Raw genomic sequence first — 22,816 nt, forward strand, 5'->3', positions numbered from 1 at the left:
TATTTTTTATTTTCATTTCCGCCCACAAAATTGCATATTACATTAATACATTTTAATTTGCAAAATCAATAATTAATCTTATATTACTATAATGCGCCCATGATCGAAACTAAAAAAATACCCAAAATGACTACAGTCTGAGTGGAGTGAGACTATACCAATGCAAAATGGCTGTCTGTGTTGTGGATGCTATCATGTCATAGCCATGATAGCGTGAATGAATACTGTGGCATGGACCCGAAAACTGTCGAAGTTTTCGCAATTTTCTTGTCAAGATACATGCATCTTGGTTATAACTTGGTTGTAACTTTTGCTAGGCCTATCATGCACTGTCGCTGTCGGCAGGCTAACTACGAAACGTGTCAAAATAGTACGTCAGTATCCGAGGCATTTTTTTGCACTGAAGCCACACATAAGGCGCACTGCACGATAAGGCGCACCACCCAATTTTAGCTGATTTTAAGGATTTTTCCTGCGCCTTATGGTCCGAAAAATACGGTAAGAGGGAGGGAAGAGGATGGAGAGGAGTGGAGTATGTTGGGGATGGAATTGGTGGAAGTGGTTTTTATGCCTTTGTTTTTTGGTTACCTCCCTTGTAAGGGGGAAAAATCCTTTGGTATATGTATGTTGTTTGTGATGACTTTGGAGGTCTGTCTTGAAGAACTTGTTTAGTGATCTGGGTCTGAATTTTTTCCCTCCTCAGGAAGAGAAAGATGAACAGTGGTCACGTGCCATGGATTATGTGGGTGCTGTCTCAGAACTTAATTACTTGAGTCAGATTGTCATTATGCTCTATGAAGACCCGACTAAGGACCCTTCTTCAGACAATAGGTGAGTTTATAAGTAGTGATAAGAATCTGTACTTTAGTTGACATAATTTAACTTGTGTAAATAAGTACTCCAACTGGGGTATTGGCTGCATGTTATTGTGAGGTTAAAATCTACTCTGTAGCATGTAGCTGATACTTTAGGATTTATATGGAACACCCCAACGGTCTTTGTCCAATAGAATGAACAATAATTCGCTAGAATCAGTACAGAAAAGAATGACCAAAATGATACATGGACTCGGAAATTTGCCTTACGAAGACAGGCTTAGGCACTTTAACTTATACTCTCTGGAAAGATGCAGAGTTCAGGGTGATCTAATAGAGGTGTTCAAGTGGACCAAAAGCTTTAACAAGGGTGATGCAAACAAGGTCATCATATTAAAACAACAGGGCAGGACTCGCAGTACTTGATTTAAACTGGACAAATTTAGATTTAAGAAGGAAATAGGCAATAATTGGTTTACTAATAGGGTGGTCAACTAATGGAATAGACTTAGTAACCATGTAGTGAGCGCTGAAACTATCAGTTGTTTTAAGAAACAATTAGACAAACTTTATGGATGGGGATGACAGGTGGTGATGGATATGGAGCTGCCTAGTGTAGGCCTTATGGTCTCTTGCAGTCTCCTTCATTCTTATGTTCTTATGTTATCATTTTGTCTTTGATAGAGGAAATCTCCATTCATAGAGAAATTATGTTATTTTATTATACTGCAACTGTCCCTCCATTATGCTGTCCCTCCTCCACACACACACAATCTAGCGGTTTATCGCCGAAAACGAAGGAAACCTGTTGTTGTCATTGTACGCAATGAGTACGCTATGGTACTTGAAGTGACTGGTAAAGTATTCCAGCTCCTGAAGAGGGTATAGTTTTGGCATAATGGAGAAAGAGAAAGAAGAAAGAATAGCAAATGAACCAACAAAGAGAGGACTAGAAGTAAGTATAGTGGAAAGTCCGAGAGGTGTAATCCCCAAAAGACACTGTCTCATAGACACACCAAGGAAAAATCAAAGGTGGGAAAATAAAAGTTTTTCAGGGTTTCAAATAAACCCAGGCAAAATAGGTAAAAGCTTAGACATAGATAGAGATATTAGATATAGTAATGCAGTAAGGAATCACAAAGTAAATGATTTAATGGAAGAAATCATAGACTTAAAATTGGATCATCGAGCGGTTCTTAGAGAATTGATTACGTTGTGAAAGAGTAATGAGCAAACAATCAAAGAATTAGGTGACCTAAAGAGTGAAATTGAAATCCTAAAAAGAGAAAACGAAAGAATGAAAAATGAAGACAAAAATAAAAATGAAAAATTGAAAAAGGTCAAAGAATAATTACAAGCAGTGACCTGAAAGGTGGAAGAGTCAATCAAAGAAATAGACCTCACTGAAATAAAAAATCAATGGAAACACGAACAGGAAAATAGAAAAATATCCTTTAGTGAAATAGTACAAAAACAGATGGAGGAAAATACAAAAGAAACCATCATAAAAGTGATTAAAGAAAAGGAAAATTGGGTGAGAGATACAGTTGACAAAGGTAAGTGCATTGTGGTCCATGGTATCCAGGAAAAACATGATATGTATAGATACCAGAGAGAAAGTGAGAAGGAAATAGCTAAGGAAATTTTGAAAGAAATACAGGATGAAGGACAAAACCTTGATAAAGAAATTGATGAAATCCACAGAATAGGCAAATATTCAAAAGGAAAACAACATAGATTGCTGAAAACAAAACTAAGAACTCATATGATAGCAAAGGAGATATTAACAAAAGTGGTTAAATTGTCAAACAGCGAGAAATTCAAACATGGATGCAAAAGAAAATGAGTGATGAGGAAAAAGAGAAAGACAAAGCTCTGAAAATTGAAACCAATGACAAAAATGAGAAAACTACAGAGACCAAAATATATATGTATATATACTTATATATATATTTTTTTTTTTTTTTGAGAGAGAGAGTGCTGGACTTGAGACTGAAAAAATGGTACATAAAAAAAAAATGGAAACTTAAACTAAAATAGGAAGGATAATATGAAATTAAAGGTGGCATACAAAAATATCTATAGCATGATCTCTGGAATCAATGAAGTAAATGACTAGAAATGGAAAAACCTGACATCATGGGAATTGTGGAGACAAAACTGAAAGGAAATATATCAACAAGCATAGTGGGACAAGGTGTATACAACCACTGGGTGACAAAGATACTTTCATTTTTTTTTTTTTTTATTATTATTATTATTATTATTATTATTCCAGTTTTGGTCTTATCTGTGTAACTAGTATTTTCTTTACCATCTCTTCATCCATGTAGTCAAAGGCCTCTTTCATTGATCTTAATAAGTTAAAAGTTTTTCCGACTAATTTGTTTACATGTTTGGTGTTACATCATTTGAGATAGTTACTCCTAGGTCCCTTTCCGAGTGTACTTTTTTAACTTTGTACCAATTTTATATTGTGTGTGTATATATATATATATATATATATATATATATGTATATATATATATATATATATATATATGTGTGTGTGTGTATGTGTGTGATTATTATTTTTATTTATTTATTCATTATTGTTATTGTTATTTTTTTTTTCCTAATCTATTTTCCTACTTACAGGTTCCATGTTGAGCTGCACTTCAGCCCAGGGGTCAATTGCTGTGTTCATAAGAACCTGCCACCTGGGCCAGGATTCAGACCTCACAGTAGGAATGAACCTGTGAGTTTCTTTTCAGGGTTTGATAGAGTTTCCCAGTATTGGATATTGACTGCATAATTTTATAAAGACAGTCCTTTAGGTAATCTCTCTTCCTCTCTCACTCTTTCTCTATTCTCTCTCTTTCTCTCTCTCTCTCTTTCTCTCTCTCTCTTTCTATATATATATATATATATATATATGTATATATGTGTGTGTAGTTGAAATCCCTGAGAGATGGTGATTTACAAGATAGAGATTATTCTTGGAGTATCATTTTTTTTTTTTTGTATCCAAACCCATCAAAAAACAATACATTTCAAACTAAGAGGAAGTAGGTTTGCTGTAGAAGGAAGGAGAAATCACTTAACCAATTTTTCCTTGAAAGTAGAAATATATTTGCCAACTGTACAGGTAATGGATGGAATAGGTTTCAAATAAAATTTGTGTGTGTGTGTGTGTGTAATAGTTTTAAAGTTTAAGCTGCTGTGCCCCAAGTTCCCTGCCCCAACCACCCAAGCCTACTTTGCAGACCAAGAGATTCTCTCTCATTATGTTTTCCCAATTTTAATCATTGTATCTCGGCCTCTTTTTTTTTTTTTTTTTTTTTTTTTTTTTTTTTTTTTTTTCCCTCCACACATCCCCTGCTCTGCCTGAGATTGTTTACTTTGCAGATCAAGAGATCTGTCATTATCTTTCTTGATTTTTTTTTTTTTTTTTTTTTTCCCCATAAGATTTGGACACACGTTTTAAAATTATGAACGATACTTTTCACACATGAAGAGGATTAAGGGACATTACAAGAGTGGAAGTAAAATATTTAGCCATCAAACCAAGCCCCAAGGGATATTGTTATAGGTTGGATAAATATATAGAAGTAGTCATAATGGATGATGATGCAGACAGCTTAGATATATAGAAAGGAAGCTAAAGGACAGAAGGAAGTCTTAGGTTGTGACAAAGAACTTATTGAGGAACCATGTTATCTTGGTTCTGTATTCAAGAGTTCAGTACCTATAGAAAAGTCCTTATTTATATTAACAATGGAGGACTTAGTACCTGTGTACAAGAAAGGAAACAGGGAGGACCTACCCTTGTATGTGTAGTAGGCAATGCACGAAAATTAATTTCCACAAAGACTTTCAGGACTTATTGTCAACTAATAAGAAATATTACATTTTCACAAAAGTCAAATGTTAGTATTTGTTTCCATAGAAAATTTCTAATGTATTTTTATTTTAACTTATTTAAATGTGAAGGATTTTGTGTGTGCAAACATCAGTATGAATATGTAGATATCGTGTTTACCTCTTATTTATTCTCTTACTTGTAAGTTGTATATATAATATTTGTAATTTGTTTATACATGCTGTTCAGGAGGCAAGGATAGGGATGTGTCCATTCCCCCGTGCACACGCCAGAGTGGTAAGCAGGCTTTCCATCTAGTAGTACCTCTCATATTAGCCAGAAGTCAGTACTGGTGTGACTTTTCTGTGTCCATTTTGTCATTTCCTGCACCACAGTTACCCAGTCTTACCTCTTCCTCCATCCACCAAAAGTCTTACCCTTTGTCAGTGTACAAAAACTGAGCACCCTTTCACCAGAATGTTTTGTGGCCTGACATCAGGATTGTTTGCATCCTTGCACCAGCATCATTCATACCCATACACTAGCTTCATCTACTCTGGTTCTCCTTTATTTCCCGCTCTTCTGAAATGTTTCACACATCATCAAAGTTGCCTGTACACCCTCTCTATGTACAGTATGTCCAAATTTCCAAGCACCTTTGTATCAAGAAGAGAAAATACCCCTATCATCTTGCTAGAAATATCCATATAAATATAGTACTGAAGCAAGGATGAAGCACTGCCGGATAATTTTGAAAGGTTTGACTGCATTAGCACCATAAGAGGAACTACATAGCATGATAATATGAATTATATTAAACCACCTCTTTTGATACAGCTTTGCTATGTGACTCTTGCAGTACGGGCCAGTTAAAGTTTGTTTTGTTTAGCAACCATCAGTATAATTTCTCTACGGATCATTGTTGCCACTATTTATTTCCTTACATTGTATTTGTGTACTGACATTTAACGTTGTTGCTTTTTGTGGGGCATTATTTTATTGTTTTACCTCTTGGTTATCTTTTGGTTTTCAAAAACCTTTCTTTTGTTGAAGTTGCCAGTCATTTATTGGCAAGGTATATTCTTATTTTATTTAACTGTTGATTTTTTTGGCACCCATATGACTGAAGTTGTTTTTGTTTAGTGGAATTTGATAGCTATTCCTTTATTTTCATGAATTATTTTCATTTTGTTTTACTGATTCAGAGGAATGCTTTCCGACTGGTAAGACATTGTTTTGATGAATTTGTTTAGTCAGTAGTGACATGGAATTCCTTTTTCCTTTAAAAGATGTGCATCAATGGTGGATTTAGAAATATGGAAAGGTTGAGAAGATACCATAAAAGAATACTAAAAAGAATTTAGACATTGCTTATAAATGCACTAGGGCTTTAACAAAGGTGATGCAGACAAGGTCATCATATTAAGACAGCAGGGTAGGACTCACATTAATGGAGTTGATTTAAGAAGGAAATAGGCAAGAACTGATTTATCAGTAAAAAGGTTAATGAATGGAATGATAGGTGATTATAGACAAGGAATTGCCTAGTGTTGGCATAATCTCTTGCAGTCTCATTCTTATGTTATTTATTTCTATCATGTCTATTTATATATATATAATATATAATATATATGTATATAATATATATATATATATATATACAGTATATATATATATATTCACCAGGAAGTAGAGATATTTCCCTCTGGGACAGATAACCTCCATCACTAGAAATCCTGTATAGTTTTCTTGTCTGCAACTCAATCTTCACATCAGGCTCAGATTAAAATTAAATACCTTAAATACTAAATACCTTATACCAAAAACCCTATACCAAATCCTATATACCTAAATCTCCTTATACCAAACCCAGAGCATTACATGAAAGTTCTCTCTTCTGCAGACAATGTAACTAATCATTGCACGACACATCAAATACTGAATATCAACCAGAAACATACAAAAATACCGTGATGAACTAAAACTATGGCTGACACAATACAAAATGTCAGCTTCCCTTCAGAAATCAATGATGATATTTCTTACTTCTAGCACTCATGAATTAAAGAAGTACTCAACAGTCAAATTGTACCAACACATAATAAGTCTTACACTCAGACTTAATTGCCCCAGATGTAACCATCTTACAGAAGATACAGAACACTTCAGCCTTTACTGTCCCATTCCTCATCCTACCCAGACAACAACATTTTTTGAGTAATAAATTGAGTAACTTGTGGGCCAATGCAGTGGTTGTTGCTGGTAACCTGGAACCCATGGATGTCCTGCGAGAGAGAACTGGGGCTGTGGGTAGATTGGTAAACTGGGATTGCTCAAACTAAAAGAATGAAGAGAAAAAGTTTATATGATAGCGACCTCTAAATCGGTGGAAAGAGTGTAGATGATACAATGGATCTGTTAGTATGGGAAGAAGAATGCCAAGAGGAAATACCAAAGAAAGGTAAAGAAGACTGATTTAAGGATATTGATAAACTGCTTTCTACGTGAATATGTTAGTTTGTGGAACAAAGTAGAAGAAACTAGTCATGTGGATAGCATAAATGAGTTTAAAGAAAAAGTTTGATAAATGCAGATGTAGAAATGGGACTCCATAAACATAGCTCCAGTTTTGTATGTTTCATTTAGGTAAGTATATAAATACTTATAAGTCATATGCAAATAGCCCCTTTCCATAAATCCACCATTGATGTACACAGTATTGTGTATTACAAACAGATGCAATAGAAATATATGAGTTACTTGTGTATGTGAAGATGTATTTGTAATTTCTCATGCACAACACACACACACACACACAAAAATTTAGGACCAAACTAGACACTGCAAAATACAAAGATGGGTCACCACGAGCATAGCTCCCCTTTCCGTAAGATACAACTAAGTAAATACACACACACACACACACAAACAGGATAATAGACGTTTGGAACAGGTTAGATGAGAATGTGGTATGTGCAAAAACAATACACAAATTTAAAAACAGTCTAGATAAAACAGGATATGGAGATGGGACACCACAAGCATAGCTCCCCTTCCCGTAAAATACAACTAGGTAAATACACATTAAAGTGGGATAAGAAAAAAACAAGAGGACATGAAAAGAAACTTAAAAAGGATAGTTATAGAAGAGAGCTGAAAAAGAATAATTTCTACATAGAGTGGCAGATATCTGAAACAAATTGGATTAGACAACAGCTTGTGCAAAAACTATACAAGAATTTAAGACCAAACTTGATACTGAAAGATACAAAGATAGGTCACTACAAGTGAACCTCCAGACTATCAACACATAAAATTTAAGCTTCCGAGAAATACATTAAAAATAGAATGTCTAAACAGTGTCGCATTAGTAGGATACCTAGAACTGTTAAATGGGAAGGGGAGTCCTTGTGGATACCTGAGGTAGTTAAATTACAGCATAAATAGTGAATATTGAAGGAAAATATATATATATATATATGACAGGCCAGAGAAGCCCAATGGTGGTGGAGAAACGAGGTACAAAAAAAATTCTTTTAGATAGTGGTGATGAGGGACATTTTTCTGGATATGAAAAAAAAAAATTCTCTGTAGGATTATAGACATAGAGAGGGAGATGAGGCTTATGAACAAATCATGGAAGCAAGAGGTGATTTATGTAGGGCGAATCAAGAAATAAACACAGAAGTGACTTGAAAAAAGTAAATACTGACATGTATTGTTGGGTTATATCACCTAAGCTATTCCAAGTATTTAAGCATTAATATGGAGAACTGTATTTCTTCACATCTTTTAGACAAGTATTCTTTCTTTGTTCCCATGACCTCTTAAAGCCCTCCCATCCTTAACTTCTTCAATATTAGTCAAATTCTCATGCACTGCATTGGATGCCTAATGTACCATGCATAACACTACTTGTATTATAAAATAGGAAGTCACTGCTGTATTATTTGTTCTCTTTCATTCTGAGTAGTAATAAACACAGAAAACATGATGAAACCAGTTCACAGAATTTTGGGGTAATTCAGCTACAACTATAAAATAAATATAATCAAGATGCTGACACCAACATCATCATATACCCTCTCTCACCTCATAATGCCTACATAGGCATCATTGTATCGAAGAGGTTAATCAAGAGATCTCTTTATGTCAATGCAATCTATCCCCTTTAGTGACCTGAATACTGTAATCATATCACCTCTTTCTCTGATCTGTAAAAGTTGGCAGCCCCAGTGCTATTAGTCTTTCCTCACATGGTATATGTACCAGGCTGGGGAACAGTTTGGTTACTGCTTTTTGTATTCCTTTGAACTTGCTCTTATCCTTCACTGTGTGTGTATCAACCTAATTCTTACCTAACTGTAGTACACAGGAAAGAGCAACACTTGTTGGGTCCTGTCTCCTATTTTCTAATTTTCTAACATACCTGGACTCAAATTCATGTATGGTTCCAGCTTAATCTAAAACATTGATTTCCAATTTTATATTTAGATTTGAACTCATATATTGTTTGAGCTTGGGCTATATCACCTAAGCTATCCCACATATTTATACGTCTATATGGAAAACTATTTCTTCACGTCCTTTTGACATGTGGTCTTTCTTAATATACTTCCATGACCTCTTAATACCCTCCCATCTTTAATCAGGATATCTCTTCTATCAATGCAATCTACCCCCTTTAATGACCTGAACATTATAATTGTCACCTCTTTCTCTCCGATCTTTTGAAGGTTGTAGACCCAGTACCTCTAGTCTTTCCTCATGTGGTTTGTGTGTATTTACATACATATACCAAGGCTTTTTTCCCCCCTTACAAGGGAGGTAGCCAAAAAGGAAAAGGCATAAAATCATTCCCACCTATTCCATCCCTGAATACACTCCACACCCCTCCACCCTCCCTCTTATCTTAGCACCTCCTGGATGACGGGTCATCCCTGCACCTTGTCCACTGCCCTGGGTCAAAAGCAGTGTCGCAAGACACAGCACATCCACAGCAAGGCCGCTTCATTAAATCGGTGACCCCCCCCCCTCTCCGTCCCCCCATTGCATAAAAGGAGAAGACGGGGAGAAATCCCTTCAGGCTGCGTCAAATTTTGCTCACACATACTACCTCACCCCCCATCCCCCCACCCATTCCACCTCATGCATCACAACATCTTCCATATACAACCATTCTCCATTCACCCCTGTCTTCTTATTTACCTATACATAAATATAAATCTAAAGGTGTTAATTGTAAATCAAGTACAGTACTACCTCTCATTAATGGACGTTAATTAACTGTTTGCGGTGTTTTGGAGTGGTTTTTGGGTGGCATAGTGATTGCACAGCACTAAACAACAGTACCAAAAACACCGAAAAAAACGCAAACACAGCTAATTAACGTCCCTTATTGAGAGGTCTCACTGTATATAGATTAAGTTGTAACTGTACACGAGTGAGGCTAGGTATGATAGATTGAAGAGTAGGAGATGAACCCGACAAGTATTTACCTAGTTGTATTTTACAGGACAAGAGCTATGCTTGTAGTGACCCGTTTTCGTACCTCTCCACATCCAGTTTATTCTCAACATTGTGTATAGTTATGGCATTCACTGTTTCTCTGTTTAGTTTGTTCCAGACATCAATCACTCTATGTGGGAAGCTATTTTTTTCAGGTCTCTTCTGTAGCTGTCTTTCTTTAGTTTCTTTTTGTGTCCTCTTGTTTCTTTTTTGTCCCACTTTAATAAGTCGTCTCTATCGAGAATTTCCAACCCTATCATAATTCCGTAAATGGTCAACAAATCACCTACTTTCCCTTATACTATAGTTAGGTAGATACACATACACATTCAGACACAATTTTGTATTTATTCTTTATTTTGTATGTGTATACTTATGTATAAAACTAAATGTGCTGTATGTATTATAGATGAAGACAATTTTTTTTTTTTTTTTTTTTTTTTTTTTTTTAATATGCAGAAGCTATTTTTGTACTCTAGAAGATTACCAAATACAGAAACTATATTGTATGTGGATGAAACCCAAACACAGTACTGAAGGCACAGTAGTATAATATTTGAACCTTATGCTTTGGCATAGTAGGGGTCAGTTTTGGTATAGCCAGTGGTGTAGCATGCTGAAATGCCACTCACTGGATATCATTGTTCAGTCACTTGAAGAATATCTACCACCTATCCATACTATAGCACACTTTCATAATGATTTCCACCAGCCCCCTATTTATTGCTAAACAGTAATGATCAGGACCGGACTGAACAGAATTTTTATATGAATAATGTGGGGGAATCTTAGTAATGTGCCATCCAGGGTAGTCTGCCCCCCCCCCCTCCTTGCTACACCATTGGCCATAACTTCCCTCCAGAGGTGATGGAATTTAGCACAATTTGAAGCTTTAGGATTCAGTTGGATAACCACCTAACCTATATGCTGTAATGTTTATCAATTAGTTATTTTGTTTAATTGTTTTCTTGTCTGTTTATGTTTGTTTATTTCCTTACTTTAAGTATTTGTTTATATATTTTATCTAGCCAGCCTTATTATGGACTGAATGATCTCTTGTTGTCCTGTTTTGCCATTGTGATCTGTTATAACTTCTGAAAATTCCTCTTTTCCTACAGCCTTTGTCGCCGAAGGCAGAGACTGAAGGCAAGGTCCAGCGATCTCCCTCCAGAATAGATGAAGAAGATCTTCATTATTTTATGGAGGACCCAGAGGCACATGATGAAAAATTCAAGAGTAAAGGAACCACTAAAGAGGCAGTAAGATATGAGACAGAGGCTGGAGTGTCATGTGTACCAATTCTTCAGCCAGTGCCCTCTAAGAACCGTAAATGTGAAGAGGGCATAGTATCTCATGATGGACTACTGACACCACCAGTGAAGGTATTTATTTATTTTTTTCTTCTTATTATTATTATTATTATATATATATATATATATTTTTTTTTATCCATTTATTTTATTTATTGTTTTGTATGTATATATATATATATATACATACATACATACACACACACACCAAGGCTTTTTCCCCCTTACTAGGGAGGTAGCCAAAAAGGAAAAGGCATAAAATCATTCCCACCCATTCCATCCCTGAAAACACTCCACACCCCTCCACCCTCCCTCCCATCTTAGCACCTCCTAGATGATGGGTCATCCCTGCACCTTGTCCACTGCCCTGGGTCAGAAGCAGTCACGAATCTAGGCTCTATGTTTGAGTTTATACATCGAATCGGGACTTAGGATTCGAGCAGTTCCTTCAATCTAGAATATTAGATTCAAAACGTAGCCTCGTTTTGGATATTCTTTCTCTTCGCGGGGATAAAGAAAAACAATGGGCAAAAGCAACGGGAGATAGATTTTCTAGCACAGTATAAAATTATAAATATATATATATATCTCTTACCAATGTTGAGCAAGAACAGAGTGCGGTGCAGGAGCGGGGTGGGGTAAGGACCACTGCTCCCCTTCTTATATACACAGACCGCACGACACCAGCGTCATAGCACAGGTGCCAACATGTACTTAATTTATTTATCCTAATTCTATTTACCCAACTCCACACTTCCACCATTTCCTTTATTCTTGTGTGGAGAGGGCTCACAAAATAATTTCTATCTGATACCTTAATTCTACAATGTAATGTGACTTTATATGTTGGCTCTACATCGCCGCCTGGTTTTGGCGTGCGTGCCCCTTGACCTGACATCGGCGAGGTCACCGATTTCATACTCCTCCGCCGACACATTTCGCGCGCACTTCTTGTCCATAGAGTCCCTGCGCACAAAGGGGCTCATTGTTTCTCTTGGGTCCGGGCTCCTTCGCTACAACATATTGTCATGGTCGGGGTATCGTGAACGTGGCCATGACATATATCCCCCTTTCGCCGGAAAAAATGATCAGGCCTGTGAAATGGGGTCTGAGCATTTTATGTCGGGACGTGATAAGGCATCAGCTACCACATTAGATTTTCCTGGAATATATTTGACTGTTAAATTGTAACCTTGGAGAGCTATCGCCCATCTAGCCAGCCTATCATTTTTGGTTTTACCTTCTATGATATATTTCAATGGATTATGATCACTAAGGATAACTACTTCTCTATCTAAGAATACATGGAATTTCTTAAGGGCTAATACAAGGGCAAGAGCTTCCTTCTCAATGGTAGAATACCGTGTTTGGTAGTCCTTGAGAACCTGAGACATAAATGAGATGGGCCTCATGACGCCATCCTTCTCTTGCGCAAGCATGGCGCCTACAGCTACTTTGCTGGCGTCACAGAAGATTATAAAGGTCTTACCGTAGTCAGGGGCAATTAAGACAGGACCTCTAGAGAGAAGTTTCTTACACTCCTCTATGGCTGCATTTGCGCCTTCATCCCACCTGAAAGGATTACAAGAGAGCATGCGGGTTAAAGGAGCAGCCACATCCGCGAGGTTTGGACAATACCTGCGGTAAAATCCCAGCATGCCAAGGAATCTTCTGATGCCTCGTCGTGTCTTCGGAACCTGGAACTCCACTATATCCTTGATCTTGGCTTCCAATGGCGTGATGTTGTTTTGGCCCACTTGATGTCCGAGGTATGCAATAGAACTTCTCCCAAAGGAGCTCTTCTTCATGTTCACGGTGAGGTGGGCCTGTGCTAATCTGTCAAACAACCCCTGCAGCCTGTACAGGTGATCAACCCACGTGTCGGAAAACACAATGATGTCGTCCGAATAGGCTCTGACACCTGGTAATCCCTCGACAAGCCAATTCACAAGGCGCTGGAAGGATGCGCCACTATTTTTCATTCCGAAGGGGGTGACAGTATACTGGAAATGCCCATGGGGTGTGACGAATGCAGATATCGTGCGGGCCCTACTTGTAAGGGGAATCTGGTGATACCCTTTCATCAAATCTAACTTCGAAAGGAATTGGGCTGTAGCAACTTCCTCAATGAGGTCATCAATTCTAGGGAGGGGATAAGGATCGGCCTGGGTGACCGCATTTACTTGCCTGTAATCCACGCACAGCCTCCACTCACCTCCGGGTTTTGGTACCAATATGGCCGGTGAGGCCCAGGGGCTAGTACTAGGCTCCACCAAACCTTGGGTCATGAGCTGTTGAACTTCTTCCTCCATGATTTTCTTCTTCTGGGGCGACAATCTGTATGGCGCTTGTCTCACCGGTTTGGCACCATCTTCTAGTATGACGTCGTGATGAATTGCTTGGGTAACGCTGGGGCATGGGGAAAATACCTGGATGTGCTCGCGGAGTATCGCTCTAACTTCTTCCCGCATCTCTCCCTCCAATGACGACAAGGATTTCTCCAATGCCTCATTGTTATCTGATCTGTCCAAATTATAAGAAAATGTTAGATCTTCAATATCTGAGTCAAGACTTCCCTCAGTTTGTCCTGTCTCAATTGCACCAATTGCCTCTTTTTCTATTTCCCCTTTAAATTCCTTTAGGAGGTTAATATGTGCTTGCTGTATCCCAGATCTTCTCATTGGATTTCTCAGTACATAGTTGTGACCCCCTTTTCTTTCGAGCACCTCAAATGGTCCCTCATATTTTGGATGCAATGAGTTTCTCTGAGGGGACAGTACAAGCACATATTCTCCTACCTTTAACTCCCTCCTAACTGATTTCTTATCATATTGGTTCTTATAACTTCCCTGCGCTACTTCAAGGTTTTTCTTTGCTATCTGTCTGATTCTCCTTAGCTTTTCGAAGTTGTTACCTACTAATTTAGTGTATTGGATACCTCCTTCTGGAGTTTTTGACAATAGCTGGTCATACAGGGAAGCAAGGGGCTCTCTTGGTGCCCTGCCAAACATTAAGTAAAATGGAGAAAAACCTAAACCCTCATGGACAGTTATTCTGGAGGCATAGAGTAACAAGTCTATGCCTTCATCCCAATCTTTTTGGAATTCTAAAACAAAGGCTCTAATCATACGTTTTAAGGTTCCGTGGAACCTTTCGAGACTCCCCTGGCTCTGGGGGTGATATGCTGAAGCGATTATGTGTTTTATGTTGAAGCCTTCTAGGGCTCCCTTGAATATCCCACTTAAAAAATTGGTGCCCCTGTCACTCTGTACCTCCCGAGGCATGCCCATCTTACTGAAATAAGACATCAGGGCCTTGGTGATTGTCCTGGCCTTAATGTTGGAGAGAGGTATCGCTTCAGCATACCGAGTAGCTTGACACATTATGGTTATTAAGAATTGTTTCCCTGACTTAGTTTTTGGGAGAGGGCCCACACAATCTACAACAACCCTAGAGAAAGGTTCCTCAATTATAGGAACTTGATGCATGGGTACTCTCTTAGGTGTATCGTTTGGTTTTCCAGTCACTTGACACACGATGCATTCCCTGACCACCCTTTTAATGTCCTCTGACATTCGGGGCCAGAAAAAATGGGCTGCTATAGCCTGCTTTGTCTTAGTTGTCCCGAGGTGGGCACAAGTAGCCTCATGTGCCATTTTCACAACACGTTCCCTCATCACCTGCGGGATGACTATCTGTAGAATAACGTCGCCCCCTACCTTATCTGGTGTCTTGTACCTTCTTAAGAGGACTCCCTTTTCTATGATGAATTTCTTGTCGTCGTATTTTTCTTTTTCTTGCTCTTCCTCTTCTGCCGCTCGGCGCACCGCTTCCAATTCAGGGTCCTCTTTCTGGAGTATGATGAGTCGCTCTGCATCCACAGCGATCCCCTTGACGACTTCCTCTGCAAGGACGTCTTCTTCTTCATTCTTGTCCGCTATCGTCTCTTCCTTCGCCTCATCTTTGGTCTCGTCCCCAGAGTCTCCACCAAGCAGGAGGGCTAGGTCACTTTTACTTTGTTCCTCCTCTTCTTGTGCTCTCCTGGCCTGGCTTCTAGTGATGAATGCCACAGGATCGGCCATGTCAGCTGAGTCAGTAAGAGTATGTGTCTGTCTGGGTATGGGGTCACTGACTGTCTTTAGTTTAATGGGAACCGCTTCGCCTACGTCATTTCCTAAGAGGACATCTACTCCTTTTATTGGTATCTTTGCTAAGCCTACCTCGACCTTTGCTACCTGTCCATCCATTTCCAAAACCATGTTGATTAAAGGAGCTGATTCTATTACTCCCCCTGCCAATATCATGGAGAATTTACCTGTGCTTCTCTGTTTTAAACCCGGTATCAGATCTGGTCTCACGATGGTACGACACGCTCCCGTATCCCTCAGTGCTTTTACCGCGATTTTTTTTTCATTCCCCTCGATTCCCATCTTGGCATCCTTCACATACATTGACCACCTTGGGTTGATCCCCACTTCGTCTGTCTTGTCTTCCTGTACTTGTGTTTTCCCTTTGTCTTTCCTTCCTGAGTAAGTTTTTATCCCATGACTGAGATTTTCACTAGAGTCCCTCATATATGCGTCCTCATCTCTCTCAACGCACATTATCCCTTGCTTGGGCTGGCTATTTTCCATATCCTGTCTGTATGCCCGATCACTGAGTCGGGTGTAACAATCTTGAGTCCTATGCCCGTATCTCCCGCACCTGAGACATCTCTGAGGTTTTCTCCAGCTATCCCCTACTTGTGGTCTTGTATACCTCTGGCCCGGACCCGGAACTGCGAACGCACCTCTGTTCTTGTTCCCTTGATTTTGTACTGTGCTTGATTTTTGACTTTGTGTCTCACCCATCCTCAGGGCGAAGTTTTCGGCACGACTGGCCGCCTCCATTAGGGTTTCACATTTTTGTTGGGTCACATATAATTTGGCTTCATTGCTAAGCAAGTTTAAAAATTGCTCCCTAACCATTACTTCCATAATTTCCTTTGCACTTATCGCATTTTCTGCCCTCATCCATTTTGAAAATTCACTCCTCAACTTCCTAGCCATATTTATGAATCCACGACTGACATCCCTTTCTTCCTCTCTGAACTTTTTTCTAAAGTACTCTGGGGTGACTTCGTAAACTTTTAGTATTTCATATTTAATTTGATCATACTCATAAATGCCTTCACAGTCAAACATAGTATACACATCTAAGGCTTTTGGGGGTAGGCTAGATCTTATCATTACCGGCCAGACATCCCTTGTCCATCCTATTTGTTTGGCCAAACCTTCGAATGATGAGAAGAATAGATCTGGGTCTTCTTCATTAAATTTGGGAATAATGTGATTTGCCTTGATGATGCTGTCTATTATGTTTCCTGTGTTTCTCACTCCCGCCTGTTGGTAAGTGGGATGTTCTATATGACACCTGTTTGCTTCTCCCCCTGATTCTGTTCGCCTTCTAGGGTATTGCTCACTGCCCACTTCAACTCTAGGGTCCCTACTTATTCTGAACCTGTCCATGTCGTCTATCCTGTCGTAGTATTGGCCTCTTTCCTGTGGGAACTGATCGTATCCACCCCTATCTGATTCCATACTATATCTTCCCATTTTTTGGCGTCTCTCAACCTACGTCAGTAAAATAGTGTCTTCCTATTTCTTGTGGTGTGTCTGGCCTTTGTCTACAGGTGTATTCATTTTCCCTATTGGTTGGTCTACTTCCTAATCTGATTTCACTCATTCTATCTTCTATGTCATAATTTCTGATTTGGGGAATTTCCCCATAATAACGAATTTCTGTTTCTTGTCTCCTACGTACGTTGCCTTCTATCTCTCCCTCACTGAAACTGCTCCTTGCGTTATAATAATATCTAACGCTTTCATCTTCCCCCGGGTCGAAGTCTCTTTCGCTCCTACTTTGTTCGAATTCTATATCACTAGTGTGAGATCTCCCTCTCCTACTTTCTACGTCACTTTCCCCTTCTCTAACCTGTGGGAATCCTTCAAAGCCGGGGCTACTCCTAGAACTTACTGGTGTGTTTGGGTAGGACATTGTGATAAAAGAAGTTTTGTTTTGACGACAATACCCCCAGGCGACGCGTAACTGAATGTAAACAATGAAGCCAGATTAAATGCGTTTTTAGGATCGATCACGAGCGCAAGTTGCTCGGCGGTCTGATTGATGATTATTAATTTGTTTTCTTTTTGTAACTGCGTGCTTTTATGAACCAGTTTCTCTCATCCAGCGAATTGAAAGTATCCCGGACAGGAGGCCCCCATTTATATGTCACGAATCTAGGCTCTATGTTTGAGTTTATACATCGAATCGGGACTTAGGATTCGAGCAGTTCCTTCAATCTAGAATATTAGATTCAAAACGTAGCCTCGTTTTGGATATTCTTTCTCTTCGCGGGGATAAAGAAAAACAATGGGCAAAAGCAACGGGAGATAGATTTTCTAGCACAGTATAAAATTATAAATATATATATATATCTCTTACCAATGTTGAGCAAGAACAGAGTGCGGTGCAGGAGCGGGGTGGGGTAAGGACCACTGCTCCCCTTCTTATATACACAGACCGCACGACACCAGCGTCATAGCACAGGTGCCAACATGTACTTAATTTATTTATCCTAATTCTATTTACCCAACTCCACACTTCCACCATTTCCTTTATTCTTGTGTGGAGAGGGCTCACAAAATAATTTCTATCTGATACCTTAATTCTACAATGTAATGTGACTTTATATGTTGGCTCTACATCGCCGCCTGGTTTTGGCGTGCGTGCCCCTTGACCTGACATCGGCGAGGTCACCGATTTCATACTCCTCCGCCGACACATTTCGCGCGCACTTCTTGTCCATAGAGTCCCTGCGCACAAAGGGGCTCATTGTTTCTCTTGGGTCCGGGCTCCTTCGCTACAACATATTGTCATGGTCGGGGTATCGTGAACGTGGCCATGACAGAAGCAGTGTCACAAGACACAGCACATGCACAGCAAGGCTGCTTCATTAAATCGGCGACCCCCCCCCTCTCCATCCCCCCATATAAAGGAGAAGACGGGGAGAAATCCCTTCGGGCTGCGTCAAAATTTTGCTCACACACACTACCTTACCACCTCATGCATCACAACATCATCCATATACAACCATTCTCCATTCACCCCTGTCTTCTGTCCTCTCCCATCCTTCCTCAACAGACATTCCCCTCTTCCCCAAAGCCCCCTTCACCCCATCCATCCATCTCATCCTAGGACGTTCCCTCATGTTCACTCCCACCACATCTGCCTTCCATACCTCCTTTACTAGTCTTTCTTCACTCATTCTTTCCATGTGTCCAAACCACCCTAATACTCTTCATCAACCCTATCTCCATAGTCCCTTTCCACCCCTGTTCTCCTCCTCATTTCTCACTCTATCCAGCCAAGTAACCCTCATCATACTTCTCAGACACTTCATCTCAAACACATTTAAGCTCCTTCTCTGTTCCTCTCTTATGTTCCATGTTTCTGCTCCATACAGTGCTGTTGGCACAATCACTCCTTCATCCTCTTAGCATCCATTCCCAAATGTCTATTCCTCATTACACTTTTTAATCCACCAAGGCATTTTCTCGCTTCTCTCAATCTACATTCTACCTCCACCTTTACTCCACCTTTTCCTGCCACATTTGCACTCAAGTATCTAAAACTATCCACTTCCTCCAGTTGCTCTCCCTTAATGCTCACTTCCAGATTACTGCCACTTTCACCCCTTGTACATCTCATCACCTTATATATATATATATATATATATATATATATAATCTCTCTATCTCTCATTGCTTCTCTTACACATTTTTTGTTACTCATTGTATACAGTCAGTACTTTTGGAAATACGTAGCACCCCTATAGAATAGAGTCATGCAGTATTCTTTGATGTTGAGACAAATCTTCACTCATAAAGGAATCTATCAATATACTAAGGCCCTCTTCACCTTTATAAGGAAGGTAGCCAACCAAGGTGTGTACTCATTCCCACCCATTCCACTCCCATCCACCAGCTATTTGTTTTCCACTCTGCTCTTCATGGATAAAAGTATTCCTTTCTCCTGCCCACTCTCTGAGTCAGAAGTAACACAGTAAGACACAGCACAACCAAAGCAGGGCCAGCCATTTCATTTACACCCACTCTCCTCCTCCCCACATGTGAAAATAGAAAACGAGGAGAGATCCCTTCATGCCAGTCAAATTATCATCCATACACAATCATTCTCCACACGTCCTTCCTATCATCTGCCTTCTCCTTCCCTGCTCAATAGACATTCCCCTCTTGCTCAAAGCCCCTTTCACCCCATCCATCCATCTCATCCTCAGTTATCCCCTCAAATTTACTCCATCCACTTTGCTTTCCACACTCTTTTTTGCTAATCTTTCTTCATTCATTGTTCCCAGTCTTCTGGCAGCCTTCCCTCCTGTAGATACACATTAAACAACCTCACTAGCCAATCCACCATAACTGTACCTCCCTTTTTCAGACACGCCACAAGATACCCATCTAACCCAGGTGCCTTACCAGCACTCATAATTTTCAAAGCTCCTTGTACCTCATTTTTCCTTATATGTCTTCCATTTTTTCTCTCATTAGTCATTTTCATAGTGCTCCTCACTGCCACAATCTATATCTCCATATTCTCCACATTCAACAACTCTTTATAATACTCTACCTATCTTCTCCTTACAGTCTTCACTTCCATTAACATCTGTCCATCTGAATAATTTACCTCTACGTGACTCGCCCCCTCACTCTCTTAACTTCCTTCCAAAACATCTTTTTATTCTTTTAAATTTTTTCTGTCATACTCCTACTCCATTTTTCATCTGCTGTCCTGTTTGTCTTCTCTGATTTTAGTTTTACTCTCTCATAATTCTGTTGTTCTTAATAATCTCTGATCCCATTCTGGACATGACCTCTTCCCATGTTCCAATGGGTGGGGAAGAAGAGTGCTGCCACCATATTATTATCCATACCACAAAAGATAACCAAATGGGGTGGAGTGAGGAGACTTGGAGTCCCTTTCTTTAGATTTCTCCCACTAAGAGTTAAGGCATGCTGTGACTTACCCATTACCCCCTTTACATGGGAATGATGATGATGGTGTTCCGTAGGCTTTCTGGCCAAGCAGTCCTGTCTCCTTGAGGAATGCCATGGCTGGAATGGGGTTTTCCTATAAATCCCTTGTGGAGTATATGTTGTGTTGTTGGCACGTGTAATTGTGTAAGTGCAGTCTTCCATAATGTGTGGAATATTACTGGGGGGGGGGGACCAGTATGTAAGTGAAGTGGCCCTGCTGTGGATGTGTTGTCTTGCTGCATTTCTTTCTATTCTAGTACCACATATTATTTCAAACATGTCATCTATCCACAAGATGCTAAGATGAGAGGGAAATAAGGGTGGTGGATGGGAATGAAATAGTTATTTACCTAGTATTTTTACATAATCATTTCTTAGTTTGATGTATATTTGCCATTTGCCCTTTTTTTCAATCTTTTCCAAGCTTTGTCTCTTCTATCCTTAGCCTCACTACATTTTTCATTGGACCAGCTTATTATGTATACTCTTGCTTTTGCTTTTTAGTATATTCCATTTCTCTTCCATCCTTGTTTCTTCATTTAGGAATTTTTTCTCTGTTTACGTTACTAAAAAAAATTTTTTAGTTTTTCAAAATTTGTTTTGTTGTACATTAGTCTTCCTTTTCTATGTTTCTCATTTCTTCTTAAGTCCATTTGCTCTTTTAGTTCGAATTCCATTAGTACATGGTCACTCTTTCCAAATGGAGTTTTGTAATCAGTTCTATCCACAATTTCAGGTTCTGACATAGGTATTAAATCCAGTCTCGATGGTTCTTCATTATTTCTGTATCTGGTATTTTCCTTTATCCACTGAGTCACTGTGTATTCAATGGTCATATCAAGTAGTATATTGTCCCAGAGGTCTTCTCCACCTTTTACTGTCATTTCTTCCCAACATATTTCTTTTGAATTAAAATCACCCACAATTACTATATTTCATCTTTCAGTATCTTAGTTCATATTTTGTATCTTCCAACAGTTTGGAATAATCACTTTCTGTCCAGGACTGTCTTTTGGGGGGCACATACACTACTACAAATTTTCTACTTTTCATGTAATTGCTTTCAACTTTTGTCATAATTGATTCTACATTGTTTTTTCCTTCTGTTATCTTTGTCACATTTAAGCCTTTCCTAGTCAAAAATAATACTCCCCCACCCTGTTTTTCCTTTCTGTTCTTTGTCCAACAGTTGTATAGACCTTGTCCCACAGTATTTGGTGGTAGAGTCCTTTTTAATTTGGTTTCTACTATTCCCATTATGTCTGGTTTTTCTAATGCCAGATAGTCATTTAATTCATTCAGTCTTGAAATCATTCCATCTATGTTGGTATAGGCTAATTTTAATTTTTTTCTTTCTCATCTTTTTCTGTCTGCTTTGTTTCCTTTTTCTTGATATACCATTTTCTTAGCCACAGGTCCACCACTCCCAAAAAAAAAAAAAAAAAAAATCTTCTCAGTCTCAGTTCTCATAATTTTTTTTATTCGCTTCATTTCTAAGTTCCCTTTCTCGTTTTCTTCACTTTTTTTTTTCCCATACATTTTTGTAATGTTCATTATTTGCTAGTTTTGTTGTTCTAGATAGTACTTCCTCTGCAGTCATTTGTGACCTAAGTTTTACTTTTAGTGGCCTATATAGTTTTACTTTTAAGTATCTTCCTATTCTATATGTCTCCTCAATTTCTTTATCTATACTTTGTCCTTCCTCTTGAATCTCTTTCAGAATTTCTTTAGCGATCTCTTTCTCCTCTTTTTCTCTTTGATATCTAGGAACATCATGTTTCTCTTTAATACCATAGATTACAATGCATCTTTTTTTATCCACTGTATCCCTGGGAGTGGGTGTGTGAGTTTGACTTGGCTACTTCCCTTATAAGGGGGACAAACCCTTTGGTATATAGATAGATGGAATACATCTTACTTAATAGTGTTTGCCAAATAATGGTTTTACAAGAATGAGAAAGAGCCTCGGTATATGATACTATTATATCGTCTTATGTTGTTTCTTAGTTCAAAATAACCACTGTGCCACATTGTAATTGAATCCTACTGTCTTGTAGGTTCCTCAAGAAAAGTACACCGAGTTTCCAGAAGGGGAGATGCAGCTTGGAGGTAAATTTCTTCCGTTGTCTGATACTGCTAAATAATGTCTTTTGTCACCTTGCATGCTTCTCTTGGAATGGCTGGCTGCATGACAGTGCTTGAAAATAAGGTTTTAATTTGTGCAGCTTTGTTTACACAGCTTTGCAA

The 22,816-nt window shown here is 38.9% G+C and overlaps 1 protein-coding gene and 1 long non-coding RNA gene across 12 annotated transcripts in view; one reads left to right on the forward strand and one right to left on the reverse strand.

The window, feature by feature from the left end:
• Nucleotides 1-22,816, forward strand: part of LOC143035346 (inositol hexakisphosphate and diphosphoinositol-pentakisphosphate kinase 2-like) — a 247,704-nt gene that overhangs the window by 176,551 nt on the left and 48,337 nt on the right. For 8 of the 10 annotated variants that reach the window (XM_076202325.1, XM_076202328.1, XM_076202329.1 and 5 more), the window contains 6 exons: nucleotides 704-831; nucleotides 3,453-3,552; nucleotides 4,906-4,953; nucleotides 5,862-5,879; nucleotides 11,283-11,546; nucleotides 22,627-22,678. In XM_076202325.1, the coding sequence (XP_076058440.1) occupies nucleotides 704-831; nucleotides 3,453-3,552; nucleotides 4,906-4,953; nucleotides 5,862-5,879; nucleotides 11,283-11,546; nucleotides 22,627-22,678 (610 nt within the window). The remainder of the gene's footprint in view (nucleotides 1-703; nucleotides 832-3,452; nucleotides 3,553-4,905; nucleotides 4,954-5,861; nucleotides 5,880-11,282; nucleotides 11,547-22,626; nucleotides 22,679-22,816) is intronic. The other 2 variants (XM_076202327.1, XM_076202333.1) reach the window with 2 other exon arrangements.
• LOC143035347 (uncharacterized) overlaps nucleotides 1-22,816 on the reverse strand; it is a 234,328-nt gene that overhangs the window by 150,596 nt on the left and 60,916 nt on the right. The gene's annotated exons all lie outside the window — the stretch shown is intronic.

Source organism: Oratosquilla oratoria, chromosome 18 (assembly GCF_046742065.1).
Source record: "Oratosquilla oratoria isolate Oo_2021 chromosome 18, ASM4674206v1, whole genome shotgun sequence".
Taxonomy (NCBI): Eukaryota; Metazoa; Arthropoda; class Malacostraca; order Stomatopoda; family Squillidae; genus Oratosquilla; species Oratosquilla oratoria.